The sequence below is a fragment of the Haliaeetus albicilla genome, chromosome 10 (assembly GCF_947461875.1).
Source record: "Haliaeetus albicilla chromosome 10, bHalAlb1.1, whole genome shotgun sequence".
Classification (NCBI taxonomy): domain Eukaryota; kingdom Metazoa; phylum Chordata; class Aves; order Accipitriformes; family Accipitridae; genus Haliaeetus; species Haliaeetus albicilla.
In genome coordinates, this window is record NC_091492.1 from 37,494,223 (window position 1) to 37,513,332 (window position 19,110).

At 37.2% G+C, this 19,110-nt stretch overlaps 1 protein-coding gene across 2 annotated transcripts in view; it reads left to right on the plus strand.

The window, feature by feature from the left end:
- HIRA (histone cell cycle regulator) overlaps nt 1-19,110 on the plus strand; it is a 38,839-nt gene that overhangs the window by 9,711 nt on the left and 10,018 nt on the right. For both annotated transcript variants that reach the window (XM_069795049.1, XM_069795050.1), the window contains exons 3-18: nt 292-402; nt 1,136-1,226; nt 1,718-1,812; nt 2,670-2,765; nt 4,086-4,246; nt 5,147-5,314; nt 5,842-5,955; nt 7,698-7,768; nt 11,379-11,484; nt 12,076-12,303; nt 13,104-13,189; nt 13,637-13,831; nt 15,229-15,399; nt 16,905-17,109; nt 17,865-17,969; nt 18,764-18,912. In XM_069795049.1, the coding sequence (XP_069651150.1) occupies nt 292-402; nt 1,136-1,226; nt 1,718-1,812; nt 2,670-2,765; nt 4,086-4,246; nt 5,147-5,314; nt 5,842-5,955; nt 7,698-7,768; nt 11,379-11,484; nt 12,076-12,303; nt 13,104-13,189; nt 13,637-13,831; nt 15,229-15,399; nt 16,905-17,109; nt 17,865-17,969; nt 18,764-18,912 (2,152 nt within the window). The remainder of the gene's footprint in view (nt 1-291; nt 403-1,135; nt 1,227-1,717; nt 1,813-2,669; nt 2,766-4,085; nt 4,247-5,146; nt 5,315-5,841; nt 5,956-7,697; nt 7,769-11,378; nt 11,485-12,075; nt 12,304-13,103; nt 13,190-13,636; nt 13,832-15,228; nt 15,400-16,904; nt 17,110-17,864; nt 17,970-18,763; nt 18,913-19,110) is intronic.

Consider the following 19,110-nt stretch of genomic DNA (forward strand, 5'->3'; position numbering starts at 1 on the left):
CTCTTTTAAAATACAGTCTTACTATAAGTAGTTTGTCCCTATAGCTGGTATCAGTTATGTGCAGTATGATTTTTGAACAAGGCTGTATAACTTTATTTTTAATAGCTTCAAGAAAAAGAAAACACTTCTGACTCAGTGTAATTATATCAGAATGGTATCTGTATTCATATGTTTCCAAAGTTCCCACTGCAGTATTGCCTAAATTTTAGCATCTGTTCTGGAACTGAGATTAAGTTGAAAAGCTTTTTTTGCATATATTCAAAGTGGGGGTGGCTTTTTGTTCTCTTACAGGTCAGGATTCTGGGAAAGTTGTGATCTGGAATATGGCTCCTGTCCTGAAAGAGGAAGATGAAAAGAATGAAAATATTCCCAAGATGCTTTGTCAGATGGACAATCACTTAGGTAACAAACCTGGAGTTTTTTTACTTTTCTTTTTTACTGACTGTTGGTAATTTGCCAAAGCTTAAGTGTTCCATGTTCATAATTATAAAAATCATGCCCTGTCCAGTGGTGAAGAATCAATAAAATGCAGCAGAGTGGTCTCATACTTTGGCTATACGCTTCTTTAGCTATTCAGCAGAAAACGTTAAAATGTGGGAAAATGTACAGAGAAATATAGATACCTTTGGAAACCTCCTCCCTATGAACTTTTTCTAGCTGTGGCCTCAAAGTAATTGATAATGCACATTCTGAGAAACTGGGGAGCTCTGAAGGAAAGGGCAAGAGAAGAAATAAGTATAATGGCTGCCTGAACAGGCTGTCCCTTCTTTTCTTCAAGATGCATCTTTTCTTCAAGATATGTCTTTCCTTCTTTGCCCTCTTAATCCTTCCTCATTTACCACAAGCAGTTTCCTTTGTTAGATCAATATTAATCTTTCTTCTTTTGAGCTACTTTTTGGTGAAGCTTTTTTAAATAAAGAATAGGGGGTTTTTAAGTAAGAAGTTCCTCAACTGCTACTGAAAGATAAGTACCAATTCATTTATCTAAAGCAGACAGAATAACTGCTTTGAGTGGAAAAAGCACACTTAAATCCAAAATATCTCCTGTCAAGTTTGCTTATTATAAACTCTGTCCCCAGTCCAGAACCACTTATTCTCATATTTCATCTTAAAAACTTTCTTTTCTGCATTTCAGCTTGCGTGAACTGTGTGCGATGGTCAAACAATGGAGTTTACTTGGCTTCAGGGGGAGATGACAAGTTGATCATGGTGTGGAAACGAGCTGCGTAAGCATGTTTCTTCCTTTTTGATTTTACATTTTATTTCAAGTAGGTTAACTCTGTCACATCTCTTAGTGTTTCTTCCCTGTGCTGGCCTTTTGTAAGCTCACTGCTTCACCTGGTGTGTAAAGAGCTGAAACCTGTGACACCATATCACTGGTATTGGAGATTTGGTCTCTTCTGTCTCTTGGGCTGCAGTCATGGGCAGTCTCTCTCCTCTCGAGGAGCTGAGGCATTTTCTTCTGTCCTTGAAGAAAGCTTCCTGATGAGATCTGAAGAATTACCTTAAATGCGATTATTTTTTGCTAACTGTAGAAATGGGACATTTTATTGAAGCTATTTTTTAAATAACTGGAGTTACTTTCTCTACAAAAATTTCAGTTTTCATTGCAGAAGTAACTGACTATAAAGGTGTACAGTGCAGCTGATTTTTTTTTAGAAAGAAGGCTTGAAGAACTTGAGGTGGTTCTGTTGGTAACTATTTCTATTTTAATTAGGTACATTGGACCTAGCACTGTGTTTGGTTCCAGTAGCAAACTTACTAATGTTGAGCAGTGGAGGTGTGTATCGATTCTCAGAAGCCATTCAGGGGGTAAGTTAAAAGGTGCTGAATGAAGATAATTTGCATGTATTTTGAAAAAAAAATTGTTTTTCAGGGTCACATTTTCTTGCTCAAAACATATATATATTTGGTGGCAATTGAGAATTACTTTTAAGAGCAACAATGAAAACCTTAAAGAAAATGTCATTTTTAATCAAATGCTGATTTTCGTACAAGTAACTTCCAGCAACTATGTAGTAGAAAAATTAGCAACTAAGAAACTTATATTTTGCTATTTGCTGGCTTAAAAATGAATCTGAATAAAGGAAGCTAAACTGTATTTTTATTTAAATAAATGTTCACACTTGCAGTGAATAATGTCCTCATTGGCAAAAGCGAAAATTTTTGTAAATCAAAGAATACTAATGTTTATTTAGAAAAAATAACTGAAGAGCAATGTGAAAGATGAATAAAATAGATAATTTGAAATGCAATTTGCACCTGCTGACTTGAGCAATGATTAAAATCAAGATTGAAATCACTTTGATCACTCCACCTGTGTTGGAGTAAAACGAGTGCATTGCAATAGCTGCTGTTGCTTTTTCATTCAAAACAAGACAAAGTACTTTATACAGGCATTAGTACTTCCTATAATCACTAAACATTGCATTCTCTGCCTTGGAGGTTTTTGTTTTGGTTTGGTTTTTGTTTTGTTCCCCATTGAACATTTTAAGTTGGAGACTCTTACTCCCACTGGGTCTTGCTATGTTCTTTCTTACCTTCTACTCTTGTGAGATGATAATAATTTCTCGGTGATAGGAAAAATGTGCCACGCAAGTTCTTTTTAAAAAGATTTTTGGATTCTCTGATTGCCATCAACATCTTAAATGGAAACTTTTTTTAAACAGATGTCATGGATGTAGCGTGGTCTCCACATGATGCCTGGCTGGCATCCTGTAGTGTGGATAACACTGTTGTCATCTGGAATGCTGTCAAATTTCCAGGTGAGAATTCTTACATTTCAGATGTGCGAGTATGTAAAGCTTTGTGGCAAACTCTCCCCTCCATGGGTGTATTTCACTGACTGTGAAAATCTCTCTATGAAAATGGGTTGTCTGTCTTTTGAGATGACACGCTTGCAATCTGGTGAGTCAGTCCTTCCAAGTTTGGATGGCAATGAGCAGTGGATTCCACTCTGCTGTAGACAACAGCTACATTCAGGTTGTGCTGCTGGTTTTACATGAATGTTATTATTACATGTATTTTCTTTTTCACCTTCTCTGCAAAATCCCAAATAGATAGAACTTCAGCTTGATATTACATCTATACATGCATATATTTTTTACCTATTACCTTCGTATGTACAGGACTTTCCATTCATTTGCCTTTGGGGGGGGGGGTGCATTATCTTACCCCATTTTAAATGCTGCTGCTTAATAAGCAGTGTGACTTTACATGATGAAGGGGAGGAAGGAAGGACTAGGGGAGCCTCATGGCAGCAGAAGTTCTCAAGTCTTACATTTGATGGCCATTTTCTTTCTTCCATTGCTGCAGTGCTGGCAATTCACACAGTGCCGAGGCCTCTTGTTTCTCAAGGACCATGGTGCCAGGTGCAGCCGGTGCGCTGGACAGCTTTAGCTGACCTGCGAGGGTCTGTGGCAGTTAGGGAGCACGTGCCTTTATTTGGCTGCTTCTCACCACACAACTTGATGCAGGCTAAAACTCCCAATGTGTGGTGCCTAGTCACTACCACTTATTTTAGGGTTCTTTACAATCCTGATGTCAGAGGGTTTAGGCTTTCAAGCTAGCTGTGTAGCCTGTGCAGTACTTACTCTCAGCCTCTTCTCTCACAGTCTGAAAAGCAAGAGATTGACTGAAAGTAGGTTACCAGGTCTGCCAGGCTTGTGTGCCTGTTCAGTCACAGCTTTGACGTAGTTCACGTTGGTGCACAAAGCTGAATTTGTTGTGATAATCTTTGGGTGCAGAAGAAAGGGTGAATGTTTAACTGAAGTTCCAGTTAAACTGCTGCTTTCCATAGCTTGAAAGTGCTATTCTGAAGTGCCTGGGCTCTGCTGGTCTTCCTGCTCTGATCTGTTTCTTATAAAGTTCTGCACCCCTTATTCTGGCCAGAGTTCTCTTTACCACATTTTATATCATTCTTAGCTTAAGTACAGGTTCCAGTTTGGTCGATAGGTTGTTGTTTGTACTTTAAAGGAAGTTATATTTAATGTGCTGTCTCAAAAAGATCTTGTAAATCTCCTCAACACTCTGTCCTATAAGAGATATCAGTAGCTACTCTGTATTCTCAATTTTTGCTTGCACAGAAATTCTTGCCACTTTGAAGGGGCATTCTGGCTTGGTGAAGGGACTGACCTGGGATCCTGTTGGGAAATATATTGCCTCTCAGGCTGATGATCGAAGTTTGAAGGTGTGGCGGACCATGGACTGGCAGTTGGAAACCAGCATCACAAAACCCTTTGATGAGGTACTTCAGAATGTGTGACTATTCAAAATGAATTCCTATAGAATGAACAAAAATTATAAGAATAACTCTGATTCTGCACAAATATTAGTTAATTTAACAGTGCTGAATCAAAGGAAACTATCAGATGGCAGGTTCAAAAGGGGAAAAAAAAAAAGAGCTGCTTTCTCACACAACACGTGATTAAACTGAGATTTTCATTGCCATTGGATATTGTGGATGCCAAAGGTTTACGTGGGTTATGTAAACAATTAAGTAAATTCCTGGAAATGGAGAGGTTATTCCAAGGAAGTATTGTGACTAATTACATTGTTCTGACATTCTTCCCTATGCATCTTCTATTAGCTGCTATCAGAAACAAGATAAGTACTTAGGAGGGATCTTTGGTCTGGCATCATAGGGCTGTTATGTGATGACTTTGGTCAAGAGATCAAATTTCTGGGGACAGAAGCTGGTGCTTAGTGAGTGGAGTGTATTGCACTGATCTTACGGTATTGTGATTAGTGCAATTACTCTTTGTAGTAGACTGTAAATGCCTAAATTCATGTGTGGTGTTGCAAGCTGAAGTCTCAGTATTATTATAGGTATGCTGCAGCCCTGTCACTAAGACTGTGATGAATATTGAGTGTACAGTATCCAAAAAGACTTAAATTTTGTTTCCTTTAAAACAGTTCTCTGGGCTCCTTTTTCCCCCTTTTGGTAGGGCTTCATAAGTAATACTAGATCACCTGTATAAATGTGGCTGAAGTGCTGAGAATTGTATGTAATGTCATTCTTTTATATGCACAAAAAACTTACTTTGTAGTCATATTCCCTAAATCTAAAGTTTAAATAGTTTGTATTAAAAATCCTGTGTTCACCAAACACTTTTAAAGCTCTAGTATGTTGGGTTTTTCTTGTCAGTGTGGAGGGACAACTCATGTGTTGCGTCTTAGCTGGTCACCTGATGGTCACTATCTTGTTTCTGCTCATGCCATGAATAATTCTGGACCTACGGCTCAGATCATTGAGAGAGATGGATGGAAAACCAACATGGATTTTGTAGGGCATCGGAAGGCAGTTACAGTAGTGGTGAGTGAGTGACAGTAATTTATGCCTGAAGTAAAACTTCTAATATGTGCTTTTTGGTAATTTTATGCATAAATGGGATGAGGTAAAGGTAGGTGTCAAGATTAGTAAAGCAAACGCATGGTGGTGATTAAAAGATGTCAACTTCACATGTTGGAAGCAATCAGCTTGCTCTTGTGAGAAAAGAACTGGACGTAGATGAACAAGATAAGGGAAAATACAGGAGCATGTTAGGAATGCCAAACACTAGCTTTGTTAGCTGTTTAGTGACTTGATTAAAGTGACTAGGTTTCTGGTGGGTTCCTGATCACTAATAAAATTAATAGTATTTGCTATTCCTGTTGAGGCATTCAGAAAGCCCCTTCAGAAAGCATATGTGGCTTTTGTCAGTGCTCTTATAGTCTGGTTAGGGACTTTGTTTCTATGAAATGTTTCTTTTTCACTCCTAAGTGGGAAACTTGCTTTTAAAGCAGATCTCCTACTAAAATGTAATTACTGTAATAAAATTTGGGGCATCTCAATTTGTTCAGAAATTCAATCCAAAAATCTTCAAGAAGAAACAAAAGAATGGGAGCTCCACCAAGACAAGTTGTCCCTACTGCTGTTGTGCTGTTGGTAGTAAGGATCGATCTCTCTCTGTCTGGGTAAGTAGTTTTTTTGCTACCTTTGAACTAATGTGGTCATTTGGATAACTTGGGGGTTTAGCACAAAGGTCACATGTACAGCATTAGGTCTTATATTTAGTTTAATGTTTAGGTTTTTTCCTCATTGTTGTTACAGGATTAGCTGGGGGGAAGGAAGTGGATTGGTATTAGTTCATTTCTCTAAAGCCAAGAGCAGCTAGAAGCCAGTGGCAGAGTATGTTGCTCTGGTAAGGGGGAGGAACTGTTAAAGGAAATATTGTGTTACCACAGTTAACAAACAATTCAGCCCTCTTTTCTTCCTATGTCTTTTACTTGCTCTCCATGTGAGTGTCTTAAGAAAATGACTTTACTCTTTTTCCATGTTTAGCCCACCTATCCATTAATCACTCTTAGAGTCCAGCTTTGTTAGTCTTGCTTTTATGGGTATGAGGAGAATGTAGCAGGCACAGGATAGCAGTTTCTGAGCATATATACTACTCATCTTTCTGCTTTGTTCTGGCTTCAATCCCTGGCTTCTGTCTTTGCTATGGAAAGGAATGTGAAGTGAATGAGCTTTTTAAGTATACTTTCAAGTTTTCAGTATCTAGTTTGGGTTTTACTTTGAAATCTACACTAAAATTTTTACTCTGGCTAAGAGAAGAGTAGCTGTTCTCACATTTATAAATGCAAGTCGGGTTGTTTGGCAACTGCAAAGGACAAGGAATAAATTTAACTGGTTTGTAAAGCTTTGTGATGAGAACATGTGCCAGAACACACCAATTGCTGACTGCAATCTACTATTTATAGATTCCAGTGTGATATTTATCCATCAATCGCTAAATGCATAACACTAAATCTGTTTCTGGCAATGCTACCAGAGCATACCCATATCAAAGTATCACTCTCAGTATGTTTTACTTTCTATTTATACTGTGATTTCATTTAGGGTGCCTGTTGAGGTTATACTAGGTATTATAGAGATGCAAAGTTATAGGCAGTCTTTGCCTTCAAGAGCTTAATAGACATTTATACAACACAGACCTATGGAAACATAAAAGAAATAAAGATGACTGCTACACTACATCTGTGAACCTATGAGCGTGTACATCCTAGACCATGTTGACTTCTCCTGCTTTATTTCAATTGTACTGTATACTATAGATATTAAGTCCATTGATTTAACATTAAAGAGCTTAGAATGTCTGATTTGGAACAGGTTAGTGGGAATTTTCATATTCAGTTCTTTATTACTAAGCTGATTTATAAGTGTAGAGGAATCCTCTTTAAGAAGAATTCTGTGTCAAGTTCTCTTTGCTCTTGATAGGCTTCACCTAGACAGGTAGTCTGAGTGAGGGCATGGAAACCTAATCTGTTTTGCATCTTCCCCTTGCGCTGGCAGTTTGCAACATCCTTATCTCAGTAAAGCTTAGAATAGAAACTGTCTTTAGCATCTGCAGAATTACGTTTTGAGTAGTGGAGAGTATTCTGTGACAGCGATGTAAAGGCAGAGTTGGTTAAGAAATTCAGTCTGTGTTTCTGAAAGCAGGGGAGGGTTGAATGTCAGCTATTCTTCCCCAAAGCTTTTCTGTGCCAGTAGTGGAATGGGTAACCAGATGTTTCAGATATACCACCAGGCATACAGCTGTATCCTGGCCAGATCTTTTTTGGTGAATATTGATAGACTCTGGGAGACTGTTGATGTGGCAATATCTGTGGTAGTGTAGAACTTCTAAATTTCTGAGTGTTCTTTCTTCTGTTTTAAGCTCACGTGTCTGAAACGACCTTTAGTTGTCATACATGAGCTGTTTGACAAGTCTATCATGGACATCTCCTGGTAAGTTGATTTCTGCTGTTTGTTACAAAAGTCAAAGTGTTGCTATCAACTTTAGGTATACACATTAACTGGAAATTCCTTTAAACAGTACAGATTGTAGCTGTTGGAACACAAGTAATTGGTTCCTGAAGGTTTTGGTTCTGCTGCAACATCTTTGGTAGTAACATTAGCAACTAGCATGTGGTCACTTAAGGTTGTGTAACATTAAAACTGAATAAAACCTAATGTATTTAGAATGATGCAGTAAAATACCTGTGGAATGAGTTCCTACTTGTTATGATTCTCTGAAATTTTTTCATAGACTATGTATTTTATAACATGACATGGTGGACTTGGTGAGTTTTATGTGCATTATGTCTATGACAAGTTATTGCATTGTACAGTTATGACATTCAGGCGAACCTTCTAGACCAATCATTCCTTCATGCCTAAAGACACAATATACCAAAAGAAAAAGTCCTTTTTCTTTTTTTAAAATGTTTTATACATACACTGTCATGGATTAACCCCAGCCAGCAACTAAGCACCACGCAGCTGCTCATTCACTCCCCCCCACCCAGTGGGATGGGGGAGGAAATTGGGAAAAGAAGTAAAACTCGTGGGCTGAGATAAGAATTGTTTAATAGAACAGAAAAGAAGAAACTAATAATGATGATGATAACACTAGTAAAATGACAACAGTAATAATAAAAGGATTGGAATGTACAAATGATGCACAGTGCAATTGCTCACCACCTGCTGATCGACACCCAGTTAGTCCCTGAGCAGCAATTCCCCCATTCCCCCAGTTTATATACTGGGCATGACATCACATGGTATGGAATACCCCTTTGTCCAGTTTGGGTCAGCTGCCCTGGCTGTGTCCCCTCCCAACTTCTTGTGCCCCTCCAGCTTTCTTGCTGGCTGGGCATAAGAAGCTGAAAAATCCTTGACTTTAGACTAAACATTACTTAGCAACAACTGAAAACATCAGTGTTATCAACATTCTTCTCATACCTAGCTCAAAAACATAGCACTATACCAGCTACTAGGAAGACAATTAACTTTATTCCAGCTGAAACCAGGACATGCACTCATTTATACACACATATGCACTACTCACTCATCATTTGAATTGCCCGAAGGATTTTCATGTATATAAAAAAGAAAATAAATGCAATAGCTTTTGGTTTTAGTAAACATGTAGTTATACTGTGTTGTTGCAGCACCATATGAAGGGTGTAAATTGCTCTGTGTTGAAGAGTTGCAGAGGCTGATCATGTAGCAAGTCTCAGAGAATGGATAATGAACCTACTACACCCAACCACACTCCATCCACCCAACCACAGTACATAGTAGAGAACATAGTAGAAGGGCAAGTGCTGAGCTTTCCCAAGAGACTGCAGGACATATCTAGTGATTTGGGTTGGGTTGGACAACCCACTTTCCCAGCAGTCTACTGTCCCAAATCTTGTTTTCCTCTTTCTGCACGCAGTTAGTGGTACTCTCTCCTCTCCTGCTTTCTTCCTAAGGCCTGTCATAAAAATGCAGAAGTTAGTAGTTCTTTATTCACTGCAAGACTTTCATAATAGGGAGAAATAACCACAAGACCACTCAGTAAATGGTATTAAAAAAAATACTCTGCACCTATGCATCAGGTGATTTACAGAGTTAAGGGTTCTGTACAGGAAAAGACTAATATTTTTTTCACGATAGGCATACAGCTGATTACATAGGTTGTCTTAATTCTAGCACTTCCTAACTTTTTTAAATTCTACCTTAATAGCTGTAACAGTCTTGGTGGTTTTATGGTGTAAATTTTCAAGCTTACAGTTTTATAATTTCCTGTTTTCTGTGTGCCATGTGGATTTTGCCATGAAGCTCAGTGAAGCACGATAAAAAGTTTTCAAAACCAAAACATTTTTCTTTCATTACAGACTGAGACTAGAAAGCCAATAAATGGAATATTTCATGAGAAGTGCTGCTATTGTTGTCGTACAATGGCTTTGAGTAGTTTTGTTTTCCTGTAGTGTGTTTTATTTCTCCATCTGCAGTTTTCACATTTTTCATGGCATAAAGTCATTGGGAGTAATAGCTGGTTAACATTTTTCAATTTCTGAGGAAATGGTTTTGTGGGATATTTGAGAGACAAAGGATCATCAGGAAGCTTGTTATTTTATATCCTGTTTACAAATTGAAATGTATGGCTAAATGTCAATAATATGGAATGTTCCCAGAAACATGCTCCATTCTGAAAACAGACTTGAGTAAATTCAGAGAAATCTGATACTATTATATTGTTATAGCTGTCTCATTTCTATTTTAGAGTTTTAGACTTGGATGCATCATCATAATATCTGAACATGATTATGTTTTCATGGGATAATTGCTGGGACCCAGAGGTCAATAGGGGCTCAGCAATTTTGTCTGCCAAGCAAGCAGAAAGCTCTCAACAAGACTTTATAATTTTCTAACTTGGAGTAGTGTTGGTTAATGTAGTTACATTGTGCTGAGGTTAACTTCTCTGGACGTGATGCTATCAGGACACCAGCCACCATGAAAAAAGACATTTTACACCTATAGCCATGATGCATGTAATACATTAAGTCTTGCTGGACTAATTTGGATAGGACTTCAGAGTTCTGCTTGCTTCCCTTTCCTCTTCTGTTCTCTGTAACAAGTCATCTGTAAGCCACTATGTTGCTGTCCATGTGAGCTCTATAATTGGAAGTTACTGGGTTAGCAGTCAAAACTCATCAAATATTATTTTTTTCAAATGTGCAATAATAGCTTATATATGGAAGGTTATCATTCCATTAAGACTAGAATGTATAGCTTCTCCTCTTTCTCTTCTACCGAGAAAACCTTTTGAGACCTCCAGAAGGGGGTTACAATATATCCCCACATACAAGAACATGTGCAGGTTGCTTCAAAACCCAAATAACAAACAACAACAAAATCAAACATATGTTCTTGCCTAGTACAGAGATTTTTGGACTGCTCAGATGCACAGCTTGCTTTCTTTTTATTGCTGTTGCTTCAGGTGATGATAAAGAGGCATTACCCAACATAGAGCTTCTCTATTAAGAGTCTCATCCCTTCTCCTTCCTATCTTGTTTATTTGGACTGTAAGGTCTTTATAGGAATGGACTGTTACTTGTTTCCCATGCATGATGAAGCTTCATCTTCCATGGCCCCCAAAAAGCGGTTAATAGGTCCTTAAAAGCGTATCAATTGCTTATCTGCTGAAGGTCCCTTTCTTCACCCAGTTCTATTAGCACACAGATTTTGTACATCTTTTGAAGCAAATACATTTATAATTTTCTCTCATTGTTCATTGTGAACACTATTCTGTTTTACCCCTACAGAAAGGTTTTCATGGTGTTGACCATGCCATGGGCAGGTGTATTGTTTTAATGCCACCTTCCTGTGTGCAGTCTCCAAAGAAATATCGGCACGCGGACTCCTGCTGTCCATCACCCTGTCTCCTTGCTGTCCCACTTCTTTGGTTCCATCAAGAGTTGCTGTGATAATAATCTTATGCTAAGATTTTTATTGAGCAATTTATTGTATTGCCCCTTTGCATCAATGAAAGAGATTGAAAACAAAGATGGGCCTTTGTTTTCTTCAGGACCCTTAATGGACTCGGTATCCTGGTGTGTTCCATGGATGGATCAGTGGCGTTTTTGGACTTCTCCCAGGATGAACTTGGAGATCCACTCAGCGAGGAGGAAAAGGTACAGTAAGCACTCAGAGAATCTGTGATCATATTTAAGGGATGTATTGATTCAATTAAAATATTGGACTGTTTGTAGACTTATGTAGTGACTGATTTCCATATTACAGAAGAATGGGTTCTTGTCTACTTTACAAATCATTAAAAAAGAGTAGTCAAGAAATGAGTTAGTGAAATTAGTTTCTATTCTGGAAGAAAGTCTATTTGGAAAACATCCACTTGCTTACACATCATTATACATTTGAAGTAATTATTTGGCCAAGGAAACAAGGAGTGGGTGCGTCAAAACACTTTAAAATTACTCTTTGACTTGCATATATGCAAGTCTTTTTAAACTGATTGCTGTTGGCTGTTTTTAATTCTCATTGCTATTAGCAACTAAAGCTTTGAATTCCAATTATTTTATGTATTGATTTAGTGCTAGCTGAAAATATAAAGAAAGAAAAAAAACTGTAGTGTATAAATGATACAGAGGGCATTTGCATTTTATGGATTCCATTAGATTCGTGTGATTCCATTACATTATAATTAGTGATGTCATGTTAGCAGTTGTAGTCAGTCTTTTTGTGTGATACATTTTTAACGCCCACAGAGCAACATTCATCAGTCCACCTATGGTAAAAGCCTAGCTATAATGACTGAGGCTCAGTTGTCTACGACCATTATTGAGAATCCAGAGATGCTCAAGTATCAACAGAGACAGCAACAGCAGCAGGTGGAGCAGAAGAATGCGTCAATTAGGGAAGCATCTGGGACTGCGACAGCGGCTCCCAAAGTGGCAAGCATGGTTAATGGGGAGAGTTTGGAGGACATTAGAAAGGTAGGTGTTCTTGGATAGTCACTTTATAGTGTCAAGTTCTAAGCTGATAAATATGAAACTGCTTATGATAAAACCAATTTCTGCTTCCTTATTTGTGTTGAATGGCACCTTTCAACCCATGAATGGTCCAGCTGATATTACTGGGACTCGTTGAAAAGTTAAAATGCTTTTAAGCAGAAGTAAGACTATGTGAAAAAAGGCTTGTGGATATTTCTATGATGGGTGCTAAATTCTTGGTGTGCAGAAGGGAAACTAAAGGTAGCTAATAGCCAAACTGTAGAACTGTGCTTCAGCTTCCCAATGAAGGCAGTTGAAAGCATTATTTAATTCTCTCCTAAACACAGAACACAACTTTTAATGAAGGATTCATTGCGCACAGATGAGAATGTTTCAGACTTGACTCTGTAATGTGGAGAGTGGATTACATTCTCCACAGATGTCTTTTTCTACAGATGGATAGATCCAGAATTGCAAATGCGTGTGCTTAAATTAAAAAGAATGTTCAGAATCAGAATTCTATTGTACTTTGTACTGTATGAACTTCTACTTAAAAAACACCTACTGTTGGTCAAAAAAAAGTTGTGATATTAAAATACACTTGTGTTAATAAAAATGTAGATTGATTCTATTATGCAATAACAGCATGGTTCAAAAGCAATACGGAAAAAATATTTAACAACAGATTTTTAATTGAGGAACATCTTTCATATAATACACTTATTCTTGTCAGCTGGAAAAAAAAAAAGAAAAAAAGCTTTTCCTATTTATCAGAAATTATGATGAAATATATTTCCCAACAGAATCTCTTAAAAAAACAAGTTGAAACACGAACAGCAGATGGTCGGAGAAGGATCACGCCTCTCTGCATAGCTCAGCTGGACACTGGGTACGTTTGGAAGTTGTCTTTAAAATCCTTCTTTACCTTTTTATCTTTTTTTTTTTTCTGATACAAACTCAGAATTCTGACTTATTTTAATCTTATGGCATCTTGAAGCACTTGCTGGAAATACCTTGCGTCTACTTATGGAATATAGTTTCAACCTGTGTTCTCTTAGCTATAAGATCTCACTTCTAATAGATAAGGCTAATTCTTATTATCTACCATTATAGATGAGTGATGTATATCTGCAGGTTCATCTCTACATTAATACTGACTTTAGTGTCCTTTGTATATGAGAAATGACTCTGGAAAGTTAGGTGTTGGTGGTTTATTTAGGTTGTATATGAGTATCCACGTGTGGAAAAGGGAAGAATGGAATAAATAGTTTAGTTATTCTTTTTCAGTTATTTTTAAAGTGTTTTTGAGAAATATATTTGTTGTCTTTTTGCTTAGGGATTTTTCTACAGCGTTTTTCAATAGCATCCCAATATCTGGATCCCTATCTGGCTCAATGATGTCTTCTCAAAGTAACCAGCAGCTCATGTCATTAGATTCTAATGCAGCAAATTCCCTTAATACTTCAAAGCCTTCTGTAGAGCCAACAGCAGCCAGTATAAAACCAACAGATGATGCAGCTAATAAAGATGGGTCAGTATTTGCAGTTTTGTTTTTCGCTTACATGACTGTTAAGTTTTTGATTCTTGTTTACAGTTCTGTAATCAAGCAATTATTAAAGTAGGGTCCTTACGGAAAAACTTCAAGAATCTAACATTCCTGAAAACATCAAGATTTTATTAGTATTTAGTTACTTTAAATATGAATAAATCCATATGCATAGTTCTGGAAGTGAACTTCAGTGCAATGAGGTACGCAGTTGATTGCTAATCCTCTAACAAATTGGCTTGCTTATAGATTACTGGGTTGCTATTAGTAAATAATAGAAGGTTTTCCAGCAGTGGAAGGAATGAAGCTTGTTTTCTTTCAAATTCTGTCCTGTGTCCTGTAGATCTCCTCACTTCAAACATGGTCATACTTCTACCCCGTATAACAACCCCATCAGAGCACAGTGACATTGATGTGTCAATGAGCACATATGCTGATTGGCCAGTGTGTCTTTCAAATTATGGAACAACTAAATTTTACTTGCTTTTTCCTCAGTGGTAACACTGACTTGGCAGCTTCTCCTCAATGTGTTTTTATAGCATTTGTAAGAGCACAATGTCATTGGAACCTCTACCACTCCATCAAATTTAGTTGAAATTTGCCACAGATTAAAAAATGAGTGGGTAGACTATGAAAAATGATTGACAGATCAAACTGTTAAGTCTCCTTTTCTTTGGAAATTGGACTTCTAACAGCTTTTTAGTACAAACATCAGTTATTTAGAGCTGTTCTTTCTTTCAGTTCATTCTCTGAATGAATTGAAAAATCTCTGAAGTAAACAGCTATCCAAATAACAGATCCCTGGAATGCTTTAGTGTGGCGAAAACACATTCCTTTGCCTTAGAGTTATGCTTGGAAAGGCCTAATAATTAGTTTGGATTCTTCAACAACAAAATCAAAACCTGGCATGAATTTTTTCAGCCCAAATTGTTAGATTGATAAACAGTGGAATATAATCTTGTAATGGAAAATATTTGGTAACCTGAACAAGGGTTAAAACCAGGAACCCCAGTCATCATTTAAAATAGTGATCCTTTCCCTTTGGGTACGTAAGTACCAGCTGAAAGTATAATTTCATTCCTGAATTAAACATACATAATCAATGAATTAGGGTCTTTTAATCTAGATACATCTATGCGGCCACATGAAGCTCTTAGCTCTGAGATGTATCATAAACAGCTTTTGAGAGTAGGCAAAGCTTGCAAGATACTGATGCATGAAAGGGGAAAAAGCATATCATAATTCATGTATGTACTTGAGTGAAAGGTTTTCAATATGCTTTCTAGCCAGTATAATGAATGCTAGCTAGTTGTTATGAGCAGTGCAGGTTACCAATACTAAATTTCTTTCAATCCTTGTTTTCCTGTCTGTTTTACTGACAGTGTAAATGCTACCTCTGCCTCAACTGCTCCTCCTGCATCGTCTTCCTCTGTGTTGACAACTCCATCCAAGATTGAACCTATGAAAGCATTTGATTCCAGATTTACAGAACGATCCAAAGCCACCTCAGGGACTGCTGTTGTAACAAATACAAATCAGACTGTTGTGGACAGGTAAGACATAGCCTGGAGCGGAGGTGGGGTGGAAAAGTAATGTAGGGAGTTAAAATGCTGATTCTCTGTGGTGTGGATGCCATGGTGCTGGCACTCTAGAAATTGTCTTGGGTCTCTTCCACAATTGGAAGGAAGGGGAGAGCTGCAAATAGCTAGATTATTTGCTGGCATTATCCCTTTGTACCTTTGTCTCTGGCATTTGGGATCAAGCAGACTCTTCAAAGTATTCTGAGTTAAAACTATTGTTGCAAGAGGCTGTGTGTGCACGTGCCCCCATGTGTGGCTGCGTGCATCTGTGCTCCTTGGAAGACAAAAATAGCCAGCCTGCATCTCTGTACAAGAGTGAGACTTACTTCAAGATAAATTACCATACTTGTCTGCAGACGGCCTATCATCATAATAGCTGCAGTTGTATTTCAGTTTTATGCCTTGAAGGCACGCAGAGAAGACGCTTTGATTTTTAAGGGGTTTTGGCTGTGGATCCACATGATTAAAAAAAGAAGAAAGCCTTTGGGTTTGTGACATAGCGTGTTATGGCATAAGTATTCCTGCTTCACCAAAACAAACAATAAAAAAAATAGCAGTCTTGAGAAAGAAGTATGTAGTTCCCCAACTTATTATGAATAAAACGTGTTTTTGCTAAATACCAGTACCTCAAAATTTTTATGTCAAAGGGTTTAACCATATGATGTGGAAGAAAGATGCATTAAATAACTCTCATAATTGCTTCTAATATGTCAGTAAAGTATGGATAAAAGTGTATTGTTTGGCATAATTCAGATGCCAAAGAAAAAAGGTCTGGGTTATGGACGATATTTCTAGGCTATGGAATAAGTGGCAAAACATTGTTGTGAGTTAATAACCAGCTATTGGAGGGAATAGGAAGAGTATGATTAAATGACCTATTTTAGTGTATAATGGTTAACAAAAGAGTTCACAGGGAATTGTACTTTGTCATCTTTAGTTATACTGTATTCCTGAAATGGAAAATGGAGCAGTGAGGTCATTTGTGTGGTTTGCAAATATGCCTCTTATAGTAGTCAGAACTGAATAGGACAACTTTTGGAGATAGACAACAGAATGACAAATGAAGTTCTGCACAAGTAAGCAGAAAGTGTGATGTCCATTGGAGGGTAAAAGATGAACTACTCTTGCATCTTACATAGTGCTGAATTATTTGTATCAGCCCAGGGAAAGAGATCTGATTGTAATTGGAACTGAATGCTAAAATAAAGTTGTTATTTACAGCTTTATCCAGTTTGATAAATTTTTTTAAAGGAGAGAATATGTCTGATCAGCTTACATATGTATTGCACATTGTATTTCTGCAGAGGATTTGCCATACCTCTTCAGCTTCTTCCTTTTGCCTTTGTGCATTTTGAAATACACTCAGATAAGGCTAAGAATGTATCTTCTTACCTACAAGAATGCAGTGCATAGGATATATGGCAGCTTTTGGAATCAGCTTATGTAAAACATGAAATATATTTTTTTTACTTGCTCAGACTGAAGGATCAGAATTTAATTAAAGACAATAAGCCCAAGGATATTCTGGAGAGCAGCAGTGACAGTGAAGAGAAAATTCCAGCTGCTAAGCCACTCAGTGCACCCAAACGGAAACTGGAACTTGAGGGAGAAACGGTAGAAAAGAAGAAAAAAGGAAGGCCTCGAAAAGACTCCAGACTTGTACCAGTAACTTTAACTGTTCAGGTGAAATAAATAAGATTCATTGTGGCTTTCAATGTTCATTTAATAAAGTCAGTCCCATGTTGACTTGTTCCATCAAGTCAGGGAAACACAAGTAGATCAGTCCCTCAGAATTGTTAGCCATCCTTCTTCCTTGCCTTTAAACTTATTCTTTTTAAAATTTAAGATTATAAAAAGTACATGCACATGGTGTGGCAAATGTGTCCATCCTTTATATAAATATGCAGCTACTTACTAAATGGTACCAGCATGCTAAGTAGTGATAGCCTACCAAATGACTGTATAGAATAAAATGAAATGCCATCAGTTTTTGGTGTTCTTTCATGGAGAGTGGCCCAAGCACAAGAGAGTGGCTTGGATATGATGACTTAAATGGTTATGAATTTCCTAGGAACCATGAAGATGTAAGTTGCATTAGAGTTTCCATCATTTTAGGGCATATAGATCCCTCTGTTTTCAGTAGTCAGAGCTTAGCTTTTCTGTGCAATATACCAGAATTTCCATTAATTACTTGCAGCTGAAAAGGGGTGGGCTATAAAAAAAAAGCACATCTAGTTTGTTTGGTTTTTTAATTCTTAGAAGCTATATTAAAAAACTTGTATTTATACAACTAATTGGAAAAATATGAATATTTGTAATTGGCATTATTTGGAATTAAAAAAAATCTCTTTCAAGTCAATCTGTATTATGGAATATCTTTAGGTTTAACTTTTTCTAATGGAAAAATTTAACTACTTTTGCAATTATTTTTTTTCCAGTCCCCAGCTACACTGGCCTCTGAGAAGGATGCTGCTTGCATCTCTGCACCAGCATTAGCACTTAAACTGCCAACCCCAATCCCACAGAAATCGTTTACTTTGCAAGTAAGTGAACTATAAGTGAACTATAAGGGAAAAAAACTTAATACTTTTAAAAAAAAAATCCTGCCTTTTTTTTATATTCTTAGATTATCCAGATCCTTTGATAAATTAACATTTGAATACATGTACCTGTTCAAGCAAGCAAGGTGGTATACTTCAGCTTCTAAGAATATGTCTGTATGAGAAAAGTTAATGCCAAATCAGCTAAAAATAGGACACTTCTGAACTAGCTAAACTTCAAAGAGGAATACCTCTGGTTCATCAGTCCCTCCTCCTGGTTAACCAAAGAGTGTTGTAAAGATAAGAGTCTCCAATAGGAGTAACTGCTGCATTGTTATTAGCTGTGTTGGTGGTACATTGCTGAAGAGAAAAAACAAATGTTTTCTGAGAGCTCTCTGGAGGTGCTCTATATCTGAAGAGACTGGCAAATAGTATTACTTCAGATATTTATGAAATAATTTTTCTGCGTGTTTAGGCTGTGGTAGTCTGGTTCTAATTGCAAGATTGTAGGGAAACTGGGCACATCTAGACTTGATCTGATGCCCTTAATTAGGAAGCACAGACTAGCACAACCTTTCTTTATTCCTATGCTCCAAATAAAAAGAAATTATGTGTTCTAGCCAAGACTGATTTTCAGAGGTCTGCTTCTTTTGAAGTACCACAATATATTTTGAAGCTACTTTAAACAGAATGCCATACTTAAATCCATTCTTAACTATTTTAGATCTAATAGTAGTTGCTGCTTTTTTAGTAGTTCTTTTCGTCTTCCAAAAAGTGTCTTATTTTTTGTATTTCAGGTAAGTTCAGATCCATCAATGTATCTGGAAGTGGAGAATGAAATGACCACAGTTGGAGGTTCAAAGTTGAGCAGGTTAAAGTGTAATCGAGAAGGAAAGGAATGGGAGACTGTCCTCACCAGTCGAATTCTCACTGCAGCGGGAAGCTGGTAAGAGAGTAGTATATTTTGGAGAAAGAGGGTCCTGAAGGCCAGAAAACATTTTTAGGGATACAAAAGTAAGCTTTACAGAAAGTTAATTACATCTAAACCCACATATTTACAAATAAGTAGAGGCTTTAAAGGTATTTTTATCTACTTATTTAGAAAAGTTGATTAACTGGATCACTTCTATTTAGGATTTTTGTG